The 17,117-nt window shown below is 42.7% G+C and overlaps 2 protein-coding genes across 2 annotated transcripts; one reads left to right on the forward strand and one right to left on the reverse strand.

The window, feature by feature from the left end:
* Positions 1 to 3,081: 3,081 nt before the first annotated feature.
* Positions 3,082 to 11,516, reverse strand: RFESD (Rieske Fe-S domain containing). Its single transcript, XM_081930827.1, has 4 exons — positions 11,395 to 11,516; positions 9,662 to 9,842; positions 9,532 to 9,566; positions 3,082 to 3,687 (listed from the first exon to the last, which is right to left on the reverse strand). The coding sequence occupies exons 2-4, from the start codon at positions 9,837 to 9,839 to the stop codon at positions 3,418 to 3,420; spliced, it is 483 nt and encodes a 160-aa protein (XP_081786953.1). The 5' UTR covers positions 9,840 to 9,842; positions 11,395 to 11,516; the 3' UTR covers positions 3,082 to 3,417.
* On the forward strand, positions 4,249 to 9,033 carry SPATA9 (spermatogenesis associated 9). Its single transcript, XM_081930775.1, has 5 exons — positions 4,249 to 4,568; positions 4,876 to 4,964; positions 5,940 to 6,167; positions 7,739 to 7,834; positions 8,753 to 9,033. The coding sequence occupies exons 1-5, from the start codon at positions 4,508 to 4,510 to the stop codon at positions 8,990 to 8,992; spliced, it is 714 nt and encodes a 237-aa protein (XP_081786901.1). The 5' UTR covers positions 4,249 to 4,507; the 3' UTR covers positions 8,993 to 9,033.
* Positions 11,517 to 17,117: the final 5,601 nt, after the last annotated feature.

Here is a 17,117-nt window from a genome sequence, read left to right on the forward strand (position 1 = left end):
ATTTAAATAAGGAAAATATAAGCAAGGTCTTAACTCTCCCATTCAAACCAAAGGAACTTAAAAATGCTAAACTTTGAAAGGATCATGTACACCAAACTGCAATATGGCAGAAGAATGAATCCCTTGACTTTGAATCCCAGCTTGGTGTAGTGGTTAAGAGCGGTGGACTCGTAATCTGGTGAACTGGGTTCGCTTCCCCGCTCCTCCACATGCATTAAGGGGAGTGAAAGGCAGGATATCAAGTCCAAACTCTTCTTCTTCTTCTCTACAGGAAAAATCCATGTTCCTTTATGATGTCCTTTCCTATCCCACGAAGACCACCCTCACTGGTATAATGTGCATTTCTTATGCAGCAATAATTTATTTGATAGGTTCGTAAATACTGTTCTTTCTGATCCTTCTTGTTTCGTGCTTCCCCTTCCCTTCAGCAAAGAATTGAAGCCATGCATTATTCTTCAATTACTGTGCACCCTTTTAGTGCACATTACCAATGCACAGCTGTAGCTGGCATGCTAGCTGTGACCTTTCCTCGACCAACATTGGCACCTCGACCATTAGGTCCACTTGTGGCCAACTTTGGGGCTGCAGGGCTCATCTCACTCTACAGGCCGAGGGAGCTGGCATACAGGTTACCCGTATATATGCTACTGTAGGTAGGCAATGTTGGTCAAGGAAAGGTCACAGCAGGGACCGAGCCACGGGAGCTCACCCCGTCGTGGGGATTCGAACCGCCAACCTTCTGATCGGCGTCGTAGATTGGGCATTCTAGGACTTGCTGATCAGAAGGTTGGCGGTTCGAATCCCTGCGACGGGGTGAGCTCCCATTGCTCGGTCCCTGCTCCTGCCAACCTAGCAGTTCGAAAGCACGTCAATGTGCAAGTAGATAAATAGGTACCGCTCCGGCCGGGTGGTAAACAGCATTTCTGTGCGGTGCTCTGGTTCGCCAGAAGTGGCTTAGTCACGCTGGCCACATGACCCGGAAGCTGTACGCCAGCTCCCTCGGCCTATAGAGTGAGATGAGCCCTGCAGCCCCAGAGTCGGTCACCACTGGACCTAATGGTCAGGCGTCCATTTACCTTTTCCCTTTAATTGTTAAAGTAGTAAAAGCAATGTTAAAAAGTTGAAGAATGACTAAGATTTTTATTAGTTGATAATTACAAGGCTATTTTAGAATTTTTGACAGCAAAATAGCTGCCTGTGTATGCATGTCACAATTCCTATTGTTTTCCTAAAGGCACTCATAGCTTCCTTTGACTGATCCTGTCCACAAGGCATTTAGTTTCACAGTATTTTGTCTTTTAACTCGCTCTTCCAGTATGTATGCATTACTGTACAGAGCTTTCCTATGGGCTTGGTTTAAAAACAAAGTTCAGTCGTACACTAGAGAATGGTTTCAAAACTCTGAACTCCAGAGAACCGTCATCAAATTAAGGGCAGTGCAGGAATTTGGTTATTTTCTTTTCCTTCTCAGTTGTCCTTGTCAGTCAGCTAGCCACATACTGTATAGGAAGGGCAGATTGCTCCCAGCAGCTCCACCTACACAGCAGTGAGTGCCAGGCTTATCCAAAACTACTGTGTAAATGGGGCTTTGTTGCTCACAAACTCTTTCCTGTGTACAGTTTCTTGCTACTGGAAGAAAAGGGCTCTGTTTGCAGCTAGGAGAAAAGGGCAGATTTCTTTACTTAGCAAAAACTCCAGATCTGATTAAGTGTTACAGATATGTGTGGTTTCTGCTGCTGCTGCTGCTGCTGTTTATCCTTTGTGGTGGCATAACTTTTGAAAGCTTTTACAGCATCTCTGCATCAGTTCCAGCACCTACCAGGGATTTGCAGTGTTTGTGCAAGGTTGGCAAACAGAGGTGGATGGGTTTTTTAATACTACATCAGCAACATAGAAGGGTGCCACATGGTATTGCTTTACACTTAGATAGGCCATCATCCAGGGGTACCAACTTGAATAAAATATTGTGGAGGCTCAGGTAAGCCCCTCCCTGCAAAATCGATCACATGATGTGGTGCATGCATACCATTTGAATGGCAATGCCCATCAACATTGGGGGGGCGGTCCTCTCAAATATTTTATGGGAGGCGGCGAAGGGACCCCGGCCTCTAGGCGTTGGCTCCTTTGCCATCATCAGTTGCCAGAGTTTCCAAGGACCAGGAGAAAGCAATCTGAAGACCTGTCAACCACTTGTTGGCACGGGAGAAAATGCCTTATGTGGCACATAAGAAACTACAATATGTTCCCTGACTTTCTTTTAGCCTTGCCTTCTGCATTTTCAGCAAAGGTTTCATAAGTATTTCAATAGACCTTTGTGATGCATGCATATCATCTAGAAACAAAACTGACAAACTAAGAGTTAAATACTTGCATTCCTCAGAGCATGGCTGTACCTAGCTAATATGCATAACTGAGTAATTGCACATCTATCAAGACAAGAATAAGCATGAAAAAATGCCAGTGTGTCAAATCCTTCAGCATCGTATCGTGAAAGTGAAGCCATTATCAGAGAAGGATTATGTGTCTCTGTGTTAAAGATGAGTGATAGACTTCTCTAAGTCATGGTCTTCCATCCTCTGGCAAGCAATTTCACCCTTTTCTGGAGTACATTCCACCAATTTGGACCACCCAGGTGTTTATCACTGCATTAGCTTACTGTATCTCACTCACTCACACACCCACACCACACCCCTACCCTCTCTCCCTACAGCCACATAGAGGCATACCTAGTATTCTGCCACAACACACACCAATTGCACTCTTCTCCTTGCCTGTTGAGAGAGGCATGGCAAACTACCAAGGAGTTCAGCTTTTCCAGGATATACCTTCAGCACAGTGAATTTGGCCCAAAAGCAGCCTGTCACTTCCAGATGATACATGGCTGAGCTGGCCTCTAGCCGAGTTGCATTAGGCAGAAGCTGGGCTCCCTCATGCCGCCCTCCTGCCTCATGGGCAGATCTATGCACTGCTAAATAACTGCACAGCTGGAACAGCCTTCAGGAATTCTTGCAGGAACCAATATGAACTTTGGCGATCATTTTGAGAAGGATTGGATTAAGCGTGAGAAAAAGAATCAAAGACTCCCAACAATAACAAATCATATTAGCATACAAGCACAACATCTCCAATTATATTGATAACATTGGTACATCATAATACTATTAAAACATCATTTTATATTCTGGAAGCGAGACACACTTCTGAAGGCTGGATCAATATAAATCTAACATTTTGATTACTGGCAAAATTAATCTATTATAAGCACACTATACTATATTCTTCTCAAAGGCACAAATGCTTCTCTCTTTTTAGAGAGACTGGAGCTCAGTTTCATATCATCACTCAGAAGCTGAATGCAAGGATAACATTCACATTCGCTGTTATTTTAAAGCCATTTACTAGGAAGCACAGAAGATGCTATTTTTTCTTAGGAGGCAGTATAATCCTATTGTGTATGTTAGCATAATGATCAGAATCTATATTGTCATCTGTATCTGAAAGAGTCACATAAACATTTCCGCTGTCCACAGTAACTCTATGAGTCCTCTGTTTTACTCCTTTCGACTGCCATTTGGGTTTTGGAGATGGCTCCCTGGGATTTATTGCTTGATACAATCCTTCACCTGTTGCCAGAGTTATTTTATACTTGTGCCAGGGACAAATAATGCAAGGCTGTCCATTGATGTCCTAAACACACAAGGGAAGGAGGGAAGAACAGATGGGAAGGGAAAAATAATAAAATTATTATTATTCTTACACTGAACATGCCCCACACAAAATCCTTCATACCACTATAATAGGAGTATTAGGTTCCTGTTTTTTAAAAAAAGCATATAAATGTAACAAGAGTGCAAACTCCTGGAAAGTCTCCCTTAAAGTTCATTGGAAAATAACTTTAGTACTGTACTGGTTCACTTCTGACGCCCCCCCTTCTGTGATTGCGTGGCGAGTTCCTGTCCCCCCCCCAGTGGAAATAAAGTACGGGTTAAGTACTTAATTCATTCTGGAGTTCCGTTCTTAACCTGAAACTGTACTTAACCTGAAGCACCTCCTGCTGCCACTGCGCTGCTGGAGCCCGATTTCTGTTCTTATCCTGAAGCAAAGTTCTTAACCTGAAGCACTATTTCTGGGTTAGCGGAGTGTGTAACCTGAAGCGTATGTAACCTGAAGCGTACGTAACCCGAGGTACCACTGTACTTGTTGTTGTGGTTTCTGTGATGTAAAAAGAAAGCCATTGGTTTTTACATTATGTTATTTTGGAATGATCATATTTGAAAGTCCTGGTTGTTGAGACTACAGTGATTTGGGGGGGGGGCTATTTTCTTGTGTACACATGATGTCAGGAGTCAAGGAGGCACTGTGCTTAAGAGGCACATTGTGTTCTCATAAAGGTTTATTGCCTTGGAGGTGGAGATACACACATGTATGGCGTATTGTCATACATATACTGCATAAAACCAGATTAGGCTAAATTCAGGAGCTGTAGATAGACACCAGGGCATGCAGGATGTCTTTCAGGCCAATTGGCTGGATATGTGGACAGCTGGTCAACAAATTTGCTGGACAAGGTATGAGCTACTCTGTTTCTGGGTCTTGAATCCCTGAATGGAAATGAGTTCTCAAATCCTGGATTCTGGGAACACTGCCTTCTCTACACCTCTGTACTTGATTATTATTTTTTTAAATACCTGTTCCTACCAGATAGGCCAGGGGTAGGGAACCTCATTCTTGGGAGCCAAATATGGCCCTCAATGCCTCTCTGGCCTGTAGAATTTCATGTCTGAACAATATTTCATGTCTGAACAATGCTTACACAATAAGTATAATTTTGAAGACAGGCGCTTTATTCTTTTTGACTACTGTTTTTCAATTCAGCCCAGATAATACAGAGACTCTTCTTGGAAATTATAGATGAGATTAGGGATGAATTCCCCAATTTACTGAGACTGACAAGCTCAAACCAGGTAATGTTTCTTAGCTAATACTAATACTCTGTCACTATTATTTGAAAGTTAAGTTTATTTATACAATAGTCTGTTAAAGACTGCATTTGCTACAAACTCAGCAAAGTTTCAGCTTAATGTTTTACCTATACACAAAGTTAGAAAAATAATTAATATATTCAGGGGAGACAGGTTTTAGTATAGCATACCTCCAGAAAGCTGCTACACACACACACACACACACACACTAATCATTTTTATCCAATGATGATAAAACCCATATTATTACTAAATCCCCAAAATAAGCATACCCGTGTGTGCATCTATTGAGTTTTGACTAATTTATCCAACTAAGCAAGGTTTAGAAACTGATGTTTCTAAAGCAGTCTAAAGTTCTACGGCATACAATGTTCTTTAGTAAAGTGCCCAAGGGTAGTAATGCTAATTTCCCCCCTACTGGTGTTTCTGTGAATAATTGTCTAAAATGCATGTCAACTTGGTGCATTTGCTGGAATGTTGGACTAGGAGGGACCAGGGTTCAAATTCCCACTAAGCCATGAAGTCACTGGATGACAGCCCAGTCACTGTCTCTCAGCCTAACCTCCCCCACAGGGTGGTGGGGAGGGAGAGATCCATTTATGCCATCTTGAGCTCCTTGGATTAAAAGTGAGATATTAATATAATAAATGAATGAATGCCAGGGTCAGATGTTTGCAGATCTCATCATATATTAATTGTCCCCAATGGCAAACTATTACTACATCAGCAATAGGGCCCAGTGTGGGAATGTTGAGGATAGTAGGAGAGAATATATTGATTAAATATTATCCTTCCTCACTCATGCTAGTGAGCTAGTAGCAGAGCACATTCCCTTGTACATTGCAAGAAGCTAGTTGATGCATCAAACTGGCTTTCTCTTTTCTAGGCCTCCCCCCCCCCGAGTACCGTAATTTGACTATTTTTTTCTCTCCATCCTTGTATTGACTTATATTTCAGGACGGCAATCGCACCGTGCAGGAGTCTAGGTCTGTTGTGGCGAGAGTGTTCTCTTCCGCTCATGCGGTAATGATTAGGCATGGGCTAGGTCATCTCTCCCGCTCTTCAAAATCAATTGCAAAATTTGTGCAGCCACACCTCATTCAAAAATTGGCAGGGCTGCATAGGCTATCACATGGTCTCTTGCAGAAACTGAATGCTCCCAAACAACCTCTTTATAAATTGAAGGTAGGCAATGGGTGTGACTGCTCCATCTCATATTTTCTTTTCTTTTCTTTTAAAAAAATATCTTTATTAGGAATTTCAACATAAACATCTCATATTTTCTAAGTGAGTGTGTGAGGGATTTTCCTCAGCACCACAACAGAGGATGAGAAGGTAAAATTTCCTCCTCCATGCCATCTTGAGATTTTCATAATTATAAGCCTTTTCAGCTGATGCTATTTGCTCTAAAAATGTTAGGTGCAAATACCTTTTTTTAAAACATTCACATACACTTTGATCTTCCGTGTGCAGACAAGGATTCAGTATGACAGCTTCCAATGTTCCAGTGATAGCATATTACAGCACAAACAAACAAAAAGGAATCTTGTGGCAGACTAACAGATATATTGTGGTACAGGCTTATGGATTAGACACTAGTGCTTTGTGCATATTTGCTAAAAACTAAGTCCCACTGAGTTCAAAAGTTTACTCCCATGTCAATATGGGACATGGGCTTGTAGCCTTATGTTCTATTGAAATCAATGGGAACTATTTCCATGAAATATGTTTAGGATTTACATAATGACCTGTCACTTTGTAAACCTGATCTTCCCCAATAATTTGTCTGGGGCAGCAGTGATAGTGTGTGGGCGCACAGAGAGTTAATAAACCACATCAGGAACTCTGCATGGAAATATTTAGGAACTGTCTAGCATGTGAACATTAGATTGTTATCCATGTTGAGCTTTATGTCCCATTGATTTAAATAAGGAAGATATAAGCAAGGTCTTAACTCTCCCGTTCAAACCAAAGGAACTTAAAAGTGCTAAACTTTGAAAGGATCATGTACACCAAACTGCAATATGGCAGAAGAATGAATCCCTTGACTATGAATCCCAGCTTGGTGTAGTGGTTAAGAGCGGTGGACTCGTAATCTGGTGAACTGGGTTCGCTTCCCCGCTCCTCCACATGCAGCTGCTGGGTGACCTTGGGCTAGTCATATTTCTCTGAAGTCCCTCAGCCTCACTCACCTCACAGAGTGTTTGTTGTGGGGGATGAAGGGAAAGGAGATTTTTAGCCTTTTTGAGACTCCTTAAGGGCAGGACGCAGGTGGCGCTGTGGGTTAAAGCCTCAGCGCCTAGGACTTGCCGATCGAAAGGTCGGCGGTTGAGACTCCTTAAGGATAGGGACGCAGGTGGCGCTGTGGGTTAAAGCCTCAGCGCCTAGGACTTGCCGATCGAAAGGTCGGCGGTTCGAATCCCTGCGGCGGGGTGCGCTCCCGCTGCTCGGTCCCAGCGCCTGCCAACCTAGCAGTTCGAAAGCACCTCCGGGTGCAAGTAGATAAATAGGGACCGCTTACCAGCGGGAAGGTAAACGGCGTTTCCGTGTGCGGCTCTGGCTCGCCAGAGCAGCGATGTCACGCTGGCCACGTGACCCGGAAGTGTCTCCGGACAGCGCTGGCCCCTGGCCTCTTAAGTGAGATGGGCGCACAACCCCAGAGTCTGTCAAGACTGGCCCGTACGGGCAGGGGTACCTTTACCTTTACCTTTAAGGGCAGGATATCAAGTCCAAACTCTTCTTCTTCTTCTCTACAGGAAAAATCCATGTTCCTTTATGATATCCTTTCCTATCCAACGAAGACCGCCCTCACTGGTGTAATGAGCATTTCTTATGCAGCACTAATTTATCTGGTAGGTTCGTAAATACTGTTCTTTCTGATCCTTCTTGTTTCATGCTTCCCCTTCCCTTCAGCAAAGAATTGAAGCCATGCATTATTCTTCCATTACTGTGCACCCTTTTAGTGCACATTACCAATGCACAGCTGTAGCTGGCATGCTAGCTGTGACCTTTCCTCGACCAACATTGCCTACCTACAGTAGCATATATACGGGTAACCTGTAATTTAGGCTGTTGCTATTGCACTCTGCAAAGGGCAGCTATTCAAGACAGTCCAGAAACAGCCACTGGCACTAAAGCAGGATCAAGTGTCACTCATCCTTAAACCTCAAGAGGATGATCATGCAACTGTCAATATGCCAGCATTTATTAAAAGTGTTCATGAGAACAAGTGTTGACCACATGCAGCATTCCTTGATGGGATGGTTCAAGGGGTAGGACAACACACACACACAGCGCATTTTAGACTGAAACCAGTCTGGAAATTTTCAAAGTGTGATCTGCTCCCCTCATCCCCATCATGATTCTATCCTTTCCCCCAGGCATTTGATATACAGAGGTACCTCGGAAGTCAAATGGAATCCGTTCCTAAAGCCCGTTTGACTTCCAAAATGTTCGGAAACCAAGGCGCGGTTTCCGATTGGCTGTAGGAAGCATCTGCAGCCAATCAGAAGCCACGTCGGATGTTCAGGTTCTAAAGAACGTTCGCAAACTGGAACACTCACTCCCAGGTTTGCGTTGTTCGGGTGCCAAAACATTCGACTCGCAAGGCGTTCAGAACCAAGGTACAACTGTATTGATACAAGTAATGCATCCTAACCAAGTACGGCTATACTGCAAAACTGTATCTCTTAAAGTTATGCAGAAATGCAGAGGATTCCAAACCTTTCCATTTCCTTATGCTAAAAAATGTACCTCTTATGTGTATACAGGCAGTCTCCATTAATAAAGCACTGGGAAGAATTAAAAGCGTAACTGAAACAAAAAAGAGCTCCAGGGAAAGCAGCAGCGATGGTCTCGATGCAGATGGATTTCCCAGAGTCAAGGAAATGGCAAACGACTCTGCAACTTCCTCCACACACCAAGTATCTTCAGAGCTGACTATTAAGGAATCACCAAGCAGAGGAAGCATCCAAACACTACTTTTGGCAATAGATAAAGAAAATGAATAATAATGCTCCCTTGTACGCAATAAAGGTAAAGGCACCCCTGACCCACAGATGTCACTTTTGTTTCTTGGATGTGCCTTTTTAAATTCAGAACTATAACTCCCTAAATAAAAAGGCGGTATCACTCTTTTTTTCAGTGCTGAAGTGAGGATGGAGAGGCCTGTACAGTAGTACCTCGGGTTAAGAACTTAATTTGTTCTGGAGGTCTGTTGTTAACCTGAAACTGTTCTTAACCTGAAGCACCACTTTAGTTAATGGGGCCTCCCTCTGCCACTGCGCTGCCGAAGCAGGATTTCTGTTCTCACCCTGAAGCAAAGTTCTTAACCCGAGGTACTATTTCTGGTTAGCAGAGTCTGTAACCTGAAGCGTTTGTAACATGAAGCGTATGTGACCCAAGGTACCACTGAACACATGTTCCATGGAACCTCTTTTAAAAGACTCACCCTGTATACGCACAGTAGTACTGCATTACTGTCGCATTATGTTAATATCATTCTTATTTATCAGAAGGTTCTGAATGGGGAAGTACTGTATTTGCATACCTCTATATCTCCTTCATGTAAGGGACCTCCTGTATCTGTTAAAAGAACAGAATACAAAATTAGAGCAGAGGCTCAAACTAGCTAACGTTTAAAGTTGTTCCAAAAACACTATCTTCGGAAAAATTCTTACGGTAACAGCGGCAATCCAGAGCATAAAACCTTCCATCGTGATAGAAAACAACAACTTCTCTGTCATGGATCACCACTGTTGTCCTCCGTAGTTTTTTAATATCATCTTCTCTGCCAACACAAACTGGACTTCTGTCTTCCTTCTTTTTAGACGTTTCAACAGAGCTGTCCTCATTCATATTCTGAAAGGAAGAAAAAATGCACTATATTACTTAATATGACCGTCAGAAATAACCATGTTGAGGAAAGAAAATCACTACTATTATTGGCCCCCATTTATAGCTGAACAGTAGGCTGGTGCACAAAGAACTTTCACTGCAAACAAACAATATACAGTGGTACCTCTGTTTATGAACTTAATCCGTTCCGGGTCTGTTCTTAAACCAAAACTGTTCTTAAACCGAGGCGCGCTTTCCCTAGTGAGGCCTCCGGCTGCCAGTGCCCTTCCACCGTTCAGCTTCCGTTCTTAGACCAAGGTAAAGTTTGCAAACTGGGACACTACTTCCGGTTTTGTGGAGTTCATAAACCGAATAGTTCATAAACAGGGCTGTTCTTAAACCGAGGTACCACTGTATTTATTTTACGTGGATCAAATGGTATCCTCCTGTTTCAAGCATGATATGGAACGGGTGAATAAAAATAAAACAGGAGTAGTACATCCTGTTCGGCATTTGAAAACCTTTCTGAAATTTACTGTAGACTACGTATTTTTAAAAGAGGGATTCATCCATTCATGTGTGTGGAGATCCATTCTGTGAACTGGACGATTTCCACCCTATCTTTTATCCACATATGGTGGTGTGAAATTTTTAAAGGTTATCTGATCTATGTGGCAAGCTGTTGAATGCAAATGGCTTATCCTGTAAGGACAGCGTCACAAGGATAAAGTCCTCATCTGATGGCCAGTATATTGAAACAAGTAGCCCTTGTTCATGGCACCAACATAGCAACAACTTTCCACAGCAATAGCAGAATGTTAATCAAAAGCTAAAGTAAAGGGTGGAGGTTTGGTGTGCATGAAAAATTTTCTTCTCTGAAATGCTGTCCATTTTCATTCTGTGACCATAGGGTATTATTTGTTCAAAGGTATGCAAAAACCTTGATTTTACAACTTGTCACAAGTTCTTCTGAGGATGCAGTGGCAGCCAAAAACTAAGTTATAAAGCATATAGGACAACCTGAACTGGAGGAAAAAAATCACATTCATTTTGCCATCAGTGACAGCTGTTAATTTTGTTGTATAATACACAGTTCTTGGGTTGTTTTTTAAAAAAACATATTGCACAAAAATGTGTTTTGAGAGCCAGAACAGATAAAGTGTTTAATGATTTTCTGAGTGCTTAAAGCTGCAATCTAAGAGACAGCGGAGTAAATTGCATAACTGTCAGATCTGCAGTCACTGTGTCTCGTCTTCGGTCTTAGCTTATAATACTTTACAGCCTACAAACCAACACTAAATGAGCCCCAGTGAGTTCAATGAGAATTCACTGCATTAGGCATGCATAGAATTGTAGAATAAGATAAAAGGAAATACTTAGCAGCACAAGATGAAAGAAGACATATAATTACAGGCAATATCTTAAACTTTTGCAATGGAAGACGTACAAAATAGTACATATGAAAGAGAAAACAAGATACTTTCTGAATCTACTTTAATTATATTTCACAATCAGAAACACCTTTAAATGAAAAGTCAGTGGCACTGCATTTAAAAACTATTGTTAAGAATGGTACCTGTGTGGAAAGTGGCAGATTCACATTCCTAGGAAAATCTGAATGGTGATCCTCTAAGACAGTAGTGCGGCAAACGACACAGTAGTTGTATTGTCACAGAAATATAGAAGGAAGATTGTAATCATCAACTTCCAACGGTCACATCCACCACGTATTCCTTTATACAGAGGAGTTTTTTACTAGGAAATATGTTTTCGTAGAGCCTTCACACAGTGACGTCACTTGGGAGAAGATGCATTCTGCCAGAGCAGATAGGAAAGTTAAGAACCAGGCTGCACTGAATTGATAAGGACGTTTTAGATAATCACTTGTTCACCTTAAAAGTAACCCCTAACCTAAAGCAACTAGATCTTTTAGAGTACTGTAATCAAATGAAACTTTATTACGGAGCACGACCAAAGTCTGCAATTTTATCATGACAAGTTGTTTGTTGTTTACTGTCGTAACAACATGTATCTTCTATACCTTGAAAAATAAAAACATAGTTTTTAGTAGTGCTAAACCTGCCTCCTCCAGGAACGCTGGATCGCAATGATGAAAATAGTACTCACGTCTCAGGCTTAACAACATCAATTTATTATTACGGTTGGAGACCAGCTTGTGAAACACAAATGGGACTGCCATCCCAAATAAGAATTATTTATTTGTACCCCGCCCACCTGACTGGGTTTCCCCAGCCACTCGGGCAGCTACTGTTGCCCATGATCAAGGGTGAATTTCCACACACACAAACACCAGTGCTTTATTTTTCTGATAAAACATCCTGTTTCCTAAATTCATTAGTAACAATGAATAGACAAAGGTAAAGGGATCCCTGACCATTAGGTCCAGTCATGACCGTCTCTGGGGTTGCAGCGCTCGTTTCGCTTTATTAGCCAAGGGAGCTGGCGTACAGCTTCCAGTTCATGTGGCCAGCATGACTAAGCTGCTTCTGGTGAACCAGAGCAGCGCACGGAACCAGATCCCTAATGGTCAAGGATCCCTTTACCTTTACCTATTCATTGTTACTAATGAATACCTATTTATCTACTTGCACGATGACGTGCTTTCGAACTGCTAGGTTGGCAGGAGCAGGGACCAAGCAACAGGAGCTCACCCCGTCGCGGGGATTTGAACCACCAACCTTCTGATCGGCAAGTCCTAGGCTCTGTGGTTTAACCCACAGCGCCACCTGTGTCCCTAACAATGAATAGAGGCCAACCATAAATCCAATACTAGACAAGTGTGCCAGTCTTGTACAAGTCAAAGTGGTGTATAAACAGTACAACTGAACTTTGTTTGAGAACTCACTCTCAGTCAAACATGCATATATAGGATCAGGCTGCAAAAGGCCTCCACTCATTGCAGTGAAACAATACTGCCCCAAGCAACATCAGAACCCCACACCTTTTGCAGACATAATCCCAGTGAGTTGAATGGGCTTCATGCTATCACAGAAGCTTTGAAATATTTAATCTATGCAGTTCCCAGCACACCGATACAATCCTTATTCAGCCACAAGCAAGTGGAATCTGATTGCTCATACAGGTGTGCAACTCGTAGCAGCGTCTGTGTAAATTGGCCATAAAAACTCTCAGTACGGAGAGCGTGTAAAAGGATTTCAGCTGCAATGGGAGAAGGCCAGCTGTGGACACTCGCCGATGTCTATAGCAAATTCGATTAACTTGTGTTTCCCAGCTTTCATTCTTCCTGTGAGTCACCCTTCCTACTGCCAAGCAGACTCTTAGCTGGGAACACTCTGAGATTTGTGATGAACAAGGAAAGAACTGCCTGGAAGTAAACATACTGGCACAGCATCCCTAGAAGCATTGTGTTCAGAATACAGAAATGTGAAGGGGGAGGGGAGAGAACCACCTAGTAGCGGCTGAAGTTGCCAACTCCACTGTGATGCAATGACAATCCTTACTGTATGTTAATAACTAGATCTTACCCCTTTCTGGGGCAACCACCTGAAAGAAAATGGGTTCTTCTCACTTGCACATCATCTTTTATTTGTATGCACATTTTTTTAAGTTGTCCTCTGCCTAATATCTAACTTTAACTTAAAATAAGCCAGATGGCTTAGAAGTCAAAAGTCATGCAAGTGTGGTTTATTACATACTTATTAAAATGTAAAAAAAAGAAAAACACCACATGTGGGATTTATATACAGTGGTACCTCGGGTTACATACGCTTCAGGTTACATACGCTTCAGGTTACAGTCACCGCTAACCCAGAAATAGTGCTTCAGGTTAAGAACTTTGCTTCACGATGAGAACAGAAATTGTGCTCCGGCGGCGCGGCAGCAGCAGGAGGCCCCATTAACTAAAGTGGTGCTTCAGGTTAAGAACAGTTTCAGGTTAAGTACGGACCTCCGTAACGAATTAAGTACTTAACCCGAGGTACCACTGTAATGTGAAACACACAAGAATCCTTCCCAATTTATAAAGCTTTCGAGAAATCTATGGAATAAGATAGGAAGTGGGGAGGAGTATTAAGTTGCCGCTGAAATCGTATAAAGCTTAAAACACACATTGTGATAATCACAGAATTGTAGAATTGGGAGGTCATCTAGTTTAACCCCCTGCAATGCAGGAATCTTTTGCCCAACGTGAGACTCGAACCCAAGACCCTGAGATTAGGAGTCAAATGCTCTACCAACTGAGCTATAATAATATAATGGGCACAATTATTTTCTTAAAAAATCAAGTCAAGTAACTTAGAAAAATATATCATGGCCATAATCCAGTCTCTCATTAGATCATCTTCCCCCACTCCTGTGTGGGCTGTTTCGGGGTCAGGAGCTGTCCTTCTAACCTAATCACTTCCCCTTCTTTCTGGCAGCTTTACTACAAGCAGACAGCTGTGGGCAGCTAACAGCATTCATGAAGTACAGCCTGGATGGGGCTCTATGATATCCTATGCGAGTCATACTCACCGTCATTTGTATCCTGTGTTACTCAGAGTAGACCACTGGAATTAATGGGCATTATGATAGAGGATTCACTGCCTCCTGCTGTTTTTGCAGTACATTTTTAGAGTAATTGGCTGGAGTGGTTATATAGCTATAACTGAGCCACAACTTTGCTGTACTGTAAATTACAAGTGTCTAACAGGAGAAGCTCATACTCATTAGAGAATGCCCATTTTTTGAAACATGAGCAGAGAAACCTGAGACCCGTATCCATTTAGTTTAGCTCCTCACGGCAAATGTAAATATAAAATTTCACCCATGCTACACAGCACTCTTAACAATCAAACTGCAGAAATCTACCAGGTTAAATGCACTGTTTAAAATATCCCTGCTTCTTTGAATAGGTATCACTTTTCAAAGAATATCACGACTGCAAGATGTAGCGCGTGTGTAAACGGGAGTGACACAAATATATTATTTGAAATACACACGCCACGGAGTGATTTATTTCCATTTATACTTCCATTTACAGCTTCGGAGCCAGGCATTCTCCTCCCTCCGTACCCAATTTGACCGCAAAGCTCAGAAAAACGTCGGCAATTAAAGACAATATAACACTGATAGCAACAACCGCTAGGCGGCGATCGACACAAAAAGTCTTCAAGCAGCGTAGCCTTGTCTAGTAAGCAACACGCATGTGCACGAGCTTTTTCTCCAAGCTCAGACTGCAATACCCAGCAGCCACCGCGCTACCTGAGACTACAACTCCCGAAGGTCCTTGCGCTGTCACCCATTTCCCCCCCCCCGCCTCCCTTCCTCTCGCGCGTGTTACGTGGGCTTAAGAGGGAGGGGGAAGGGAAGTGGCTTCTTGACGTCTACAAACCTGCTTAATGTGGCCTAATGCGGCAGTAGCAACCGGAGGGCGAGACCCACGAGTGAGGCGCCACCGCAAATCGCTAACTGAGGAACCGCTTTTGCTTCTCCGCGGCGTCACGCCATTAAAACTCGAAGGGAGAAACGCTATTGGACAGCGATGTGTCACGTGGTAGCGGCTGCTGCGCCTTTCCTAGATCTAGAACGCAGCCCTAAATTCACGCTGGAGGAGAGAGCAGTCCATTCCCACTGAGCGGAACGTACTTCTGGGTTAATATGCGAAGAGCTGCGCTTTTAGGAAAGCCAGAAAAGCGTTGGGGGAAAATAATAAACACCATATGGTAATGCAATCATTAGGCCACCTGTACGTACACACAAAAACACACAGAGTGCAATGAGGTCCTTAGCAAACTTTAGAAGTACTCCAGAACTCTTCATCACACTCAGTGCTGGATCTACGTATATGCTAAACAAGCTATAGCTTAGGGCCCCACTCCCTTGGGGGCCCCAAAAAAGTAAAGGGGGGAAAAACTGGAGGTACATTTCTGAAATATGAGATAAAATAAAATAAATTACCATATAGCATATACACAACACAAAAAAACAGCGACAATTTGTTGTTGAAAAAGGACAGCTGGACATATAAAGGGCCCCATTACCTTCAGCAGCTTAAGGCCTCATCAAACCTAAATCGAGCTCTGATCACACTTGAGGAGCAGCACAAAGGATGGAGGGCATGGGCATAGCCAGGGACAAGGAACAACTGCTCCCCCAAACAAGCAATCAAGTAGAAATAATTAGAATGTTTGAAATTGAAATGCTCACAGAGGTCACTTGGATGATTCTGTGGTGCATTCTAGCAACGCAACTGGCAACCCGACTGAGGGACGGCGCTAGTCAGAGGATGACGACAGGTGAGTGTCCTGCCCCCCACAAAAAACATATATCCTGGCTACGCCCATAGGTGGAGGAGTGGGTAGAAGAGGGGTTGCATCCCCTCCTCTGCAATCATGTGGTGATTAGGGCCAGGGGCAAAAATGGGCAGAGCAACAGAGGCAACTCTTTAACTTTGTACAGTTGTGTACACTGTGGCCACATAAAAGCCAGATGTTTCTACACACCTGCACATATCTCTCCATCCAGGCAAGCAAAAGGCATCGTCACAATTTAATAACACGTTTCAAAGCACTAGACAAGGGTACAGAGCACAGCTGGTGGGGATGGATGTGACCTGAGGACATGGGCTGTTGCCTGGGGAGGGTCCATAGGAACCGGCAGAGAGGTCTGAAGGACTACGTTCAACATCTGGGCCACTGGTTCCACAGCACTATAGTAGCCATTATGGCTAGAAGCCATTGAGTTCAGATGGAATCAGACTTTTGTCTTACAATCCAAACTCACTGGTTACAAGTTGGCTTCACTGATTTCAGGCTCAATCTATATCAATGTTTTGAGGGTAAAAAATGAAAGAGTAATATAAAAAAGTCACAAAAAAGAACATAAAAAGTAGCAAATTTTAAAATAATACAAGCAGCATTTTTGTTGTTTAAACAAGGAGTATTTCTACATCTTCATTATTGGATTATTTTCTTTATTTGAAGATGAAAACCTTGTATGCTTTTCTACCATTTCTGATTCATTTCTGATGGGGGCGTACTTATAAAGAAGTACCATCTGGTAGAAATCATATTAGAAATGCCTTGGTGTAGGTGAAAGATTTATCCATTGCAATAAAAATACAAGTACAATCATGCAGTATTAATCTGTGGCCAACCTTTCTGCGGCAATTCTTTATAATGAAAAGATGCAGGAAAAAAAATATTGTAAATCATAGCACAATAACAAATATGCCTTCCAACAGGATACAACTTTCCAAACTACCATGGCAAAGAATCGCTTTTGGTTGAACAGGATTTGTAAACAAGTTTAGCTGTGTATGTGTATATGGGTTGTTTT

The sequence above is a fragment of the Podarcis melisellensis genome (assembly GCF_964234715.1).
Source record: "Podarcis melisellensis genome assembly, chromosome: 11".
In the NCBI taxonomy this organism is placed as follows: Eukaryota; Metazoa; Chordata; class Lepidosauria; order Squamata; family Lacertidae; genus Podarcis; species Podarcis melisellensis.

Bases quoted from the DNA above. Each gene is read 5' to 3' on its own strand.
- SPATA9 (XM_081930775.1), top strand. From the start codon at position 4,508: ATGTCTTTCAGGCCAATTGGCTGGATATGTGGACAGCTGGTCAACAAA. The intron at 6,168-7,738 runs GTAGGCAATGGG...TCTTCTCTACAG, and splicing joins AACCTCTTTATAAATTGAAG to GAAAAATCCATGTTCCTTTA. The intron at 7,835-8,752 runs GTAGGTTCGTAA...ATGTGTATACAG, and splicing joins ATGCAGCACTAATTTATCTG to GCAGTCTCCATTAATAAAGC.
- RFESD (XM_081930827.1), bottom strand. From the start codon at position 9,839: ATGAATGAGGACAGCTCTGTTGAAACGTCTAAAAAGAAGGAAGACAGA. The intron at 9,567-9,661 runs GTAAGAATTTTT...TTCTTTTAACAG, and splicing joins TCTGGATTGCCGCTGTTACC to ATACAGGAGGTCCCTTACAT. The intron at 3,688-9,531 runs GTATGCAAATAC...TTGTGTGTTTAG, and splicing joins TACATGAAGGAGATATAGAG to GACATCAATGGACAGCCTTG.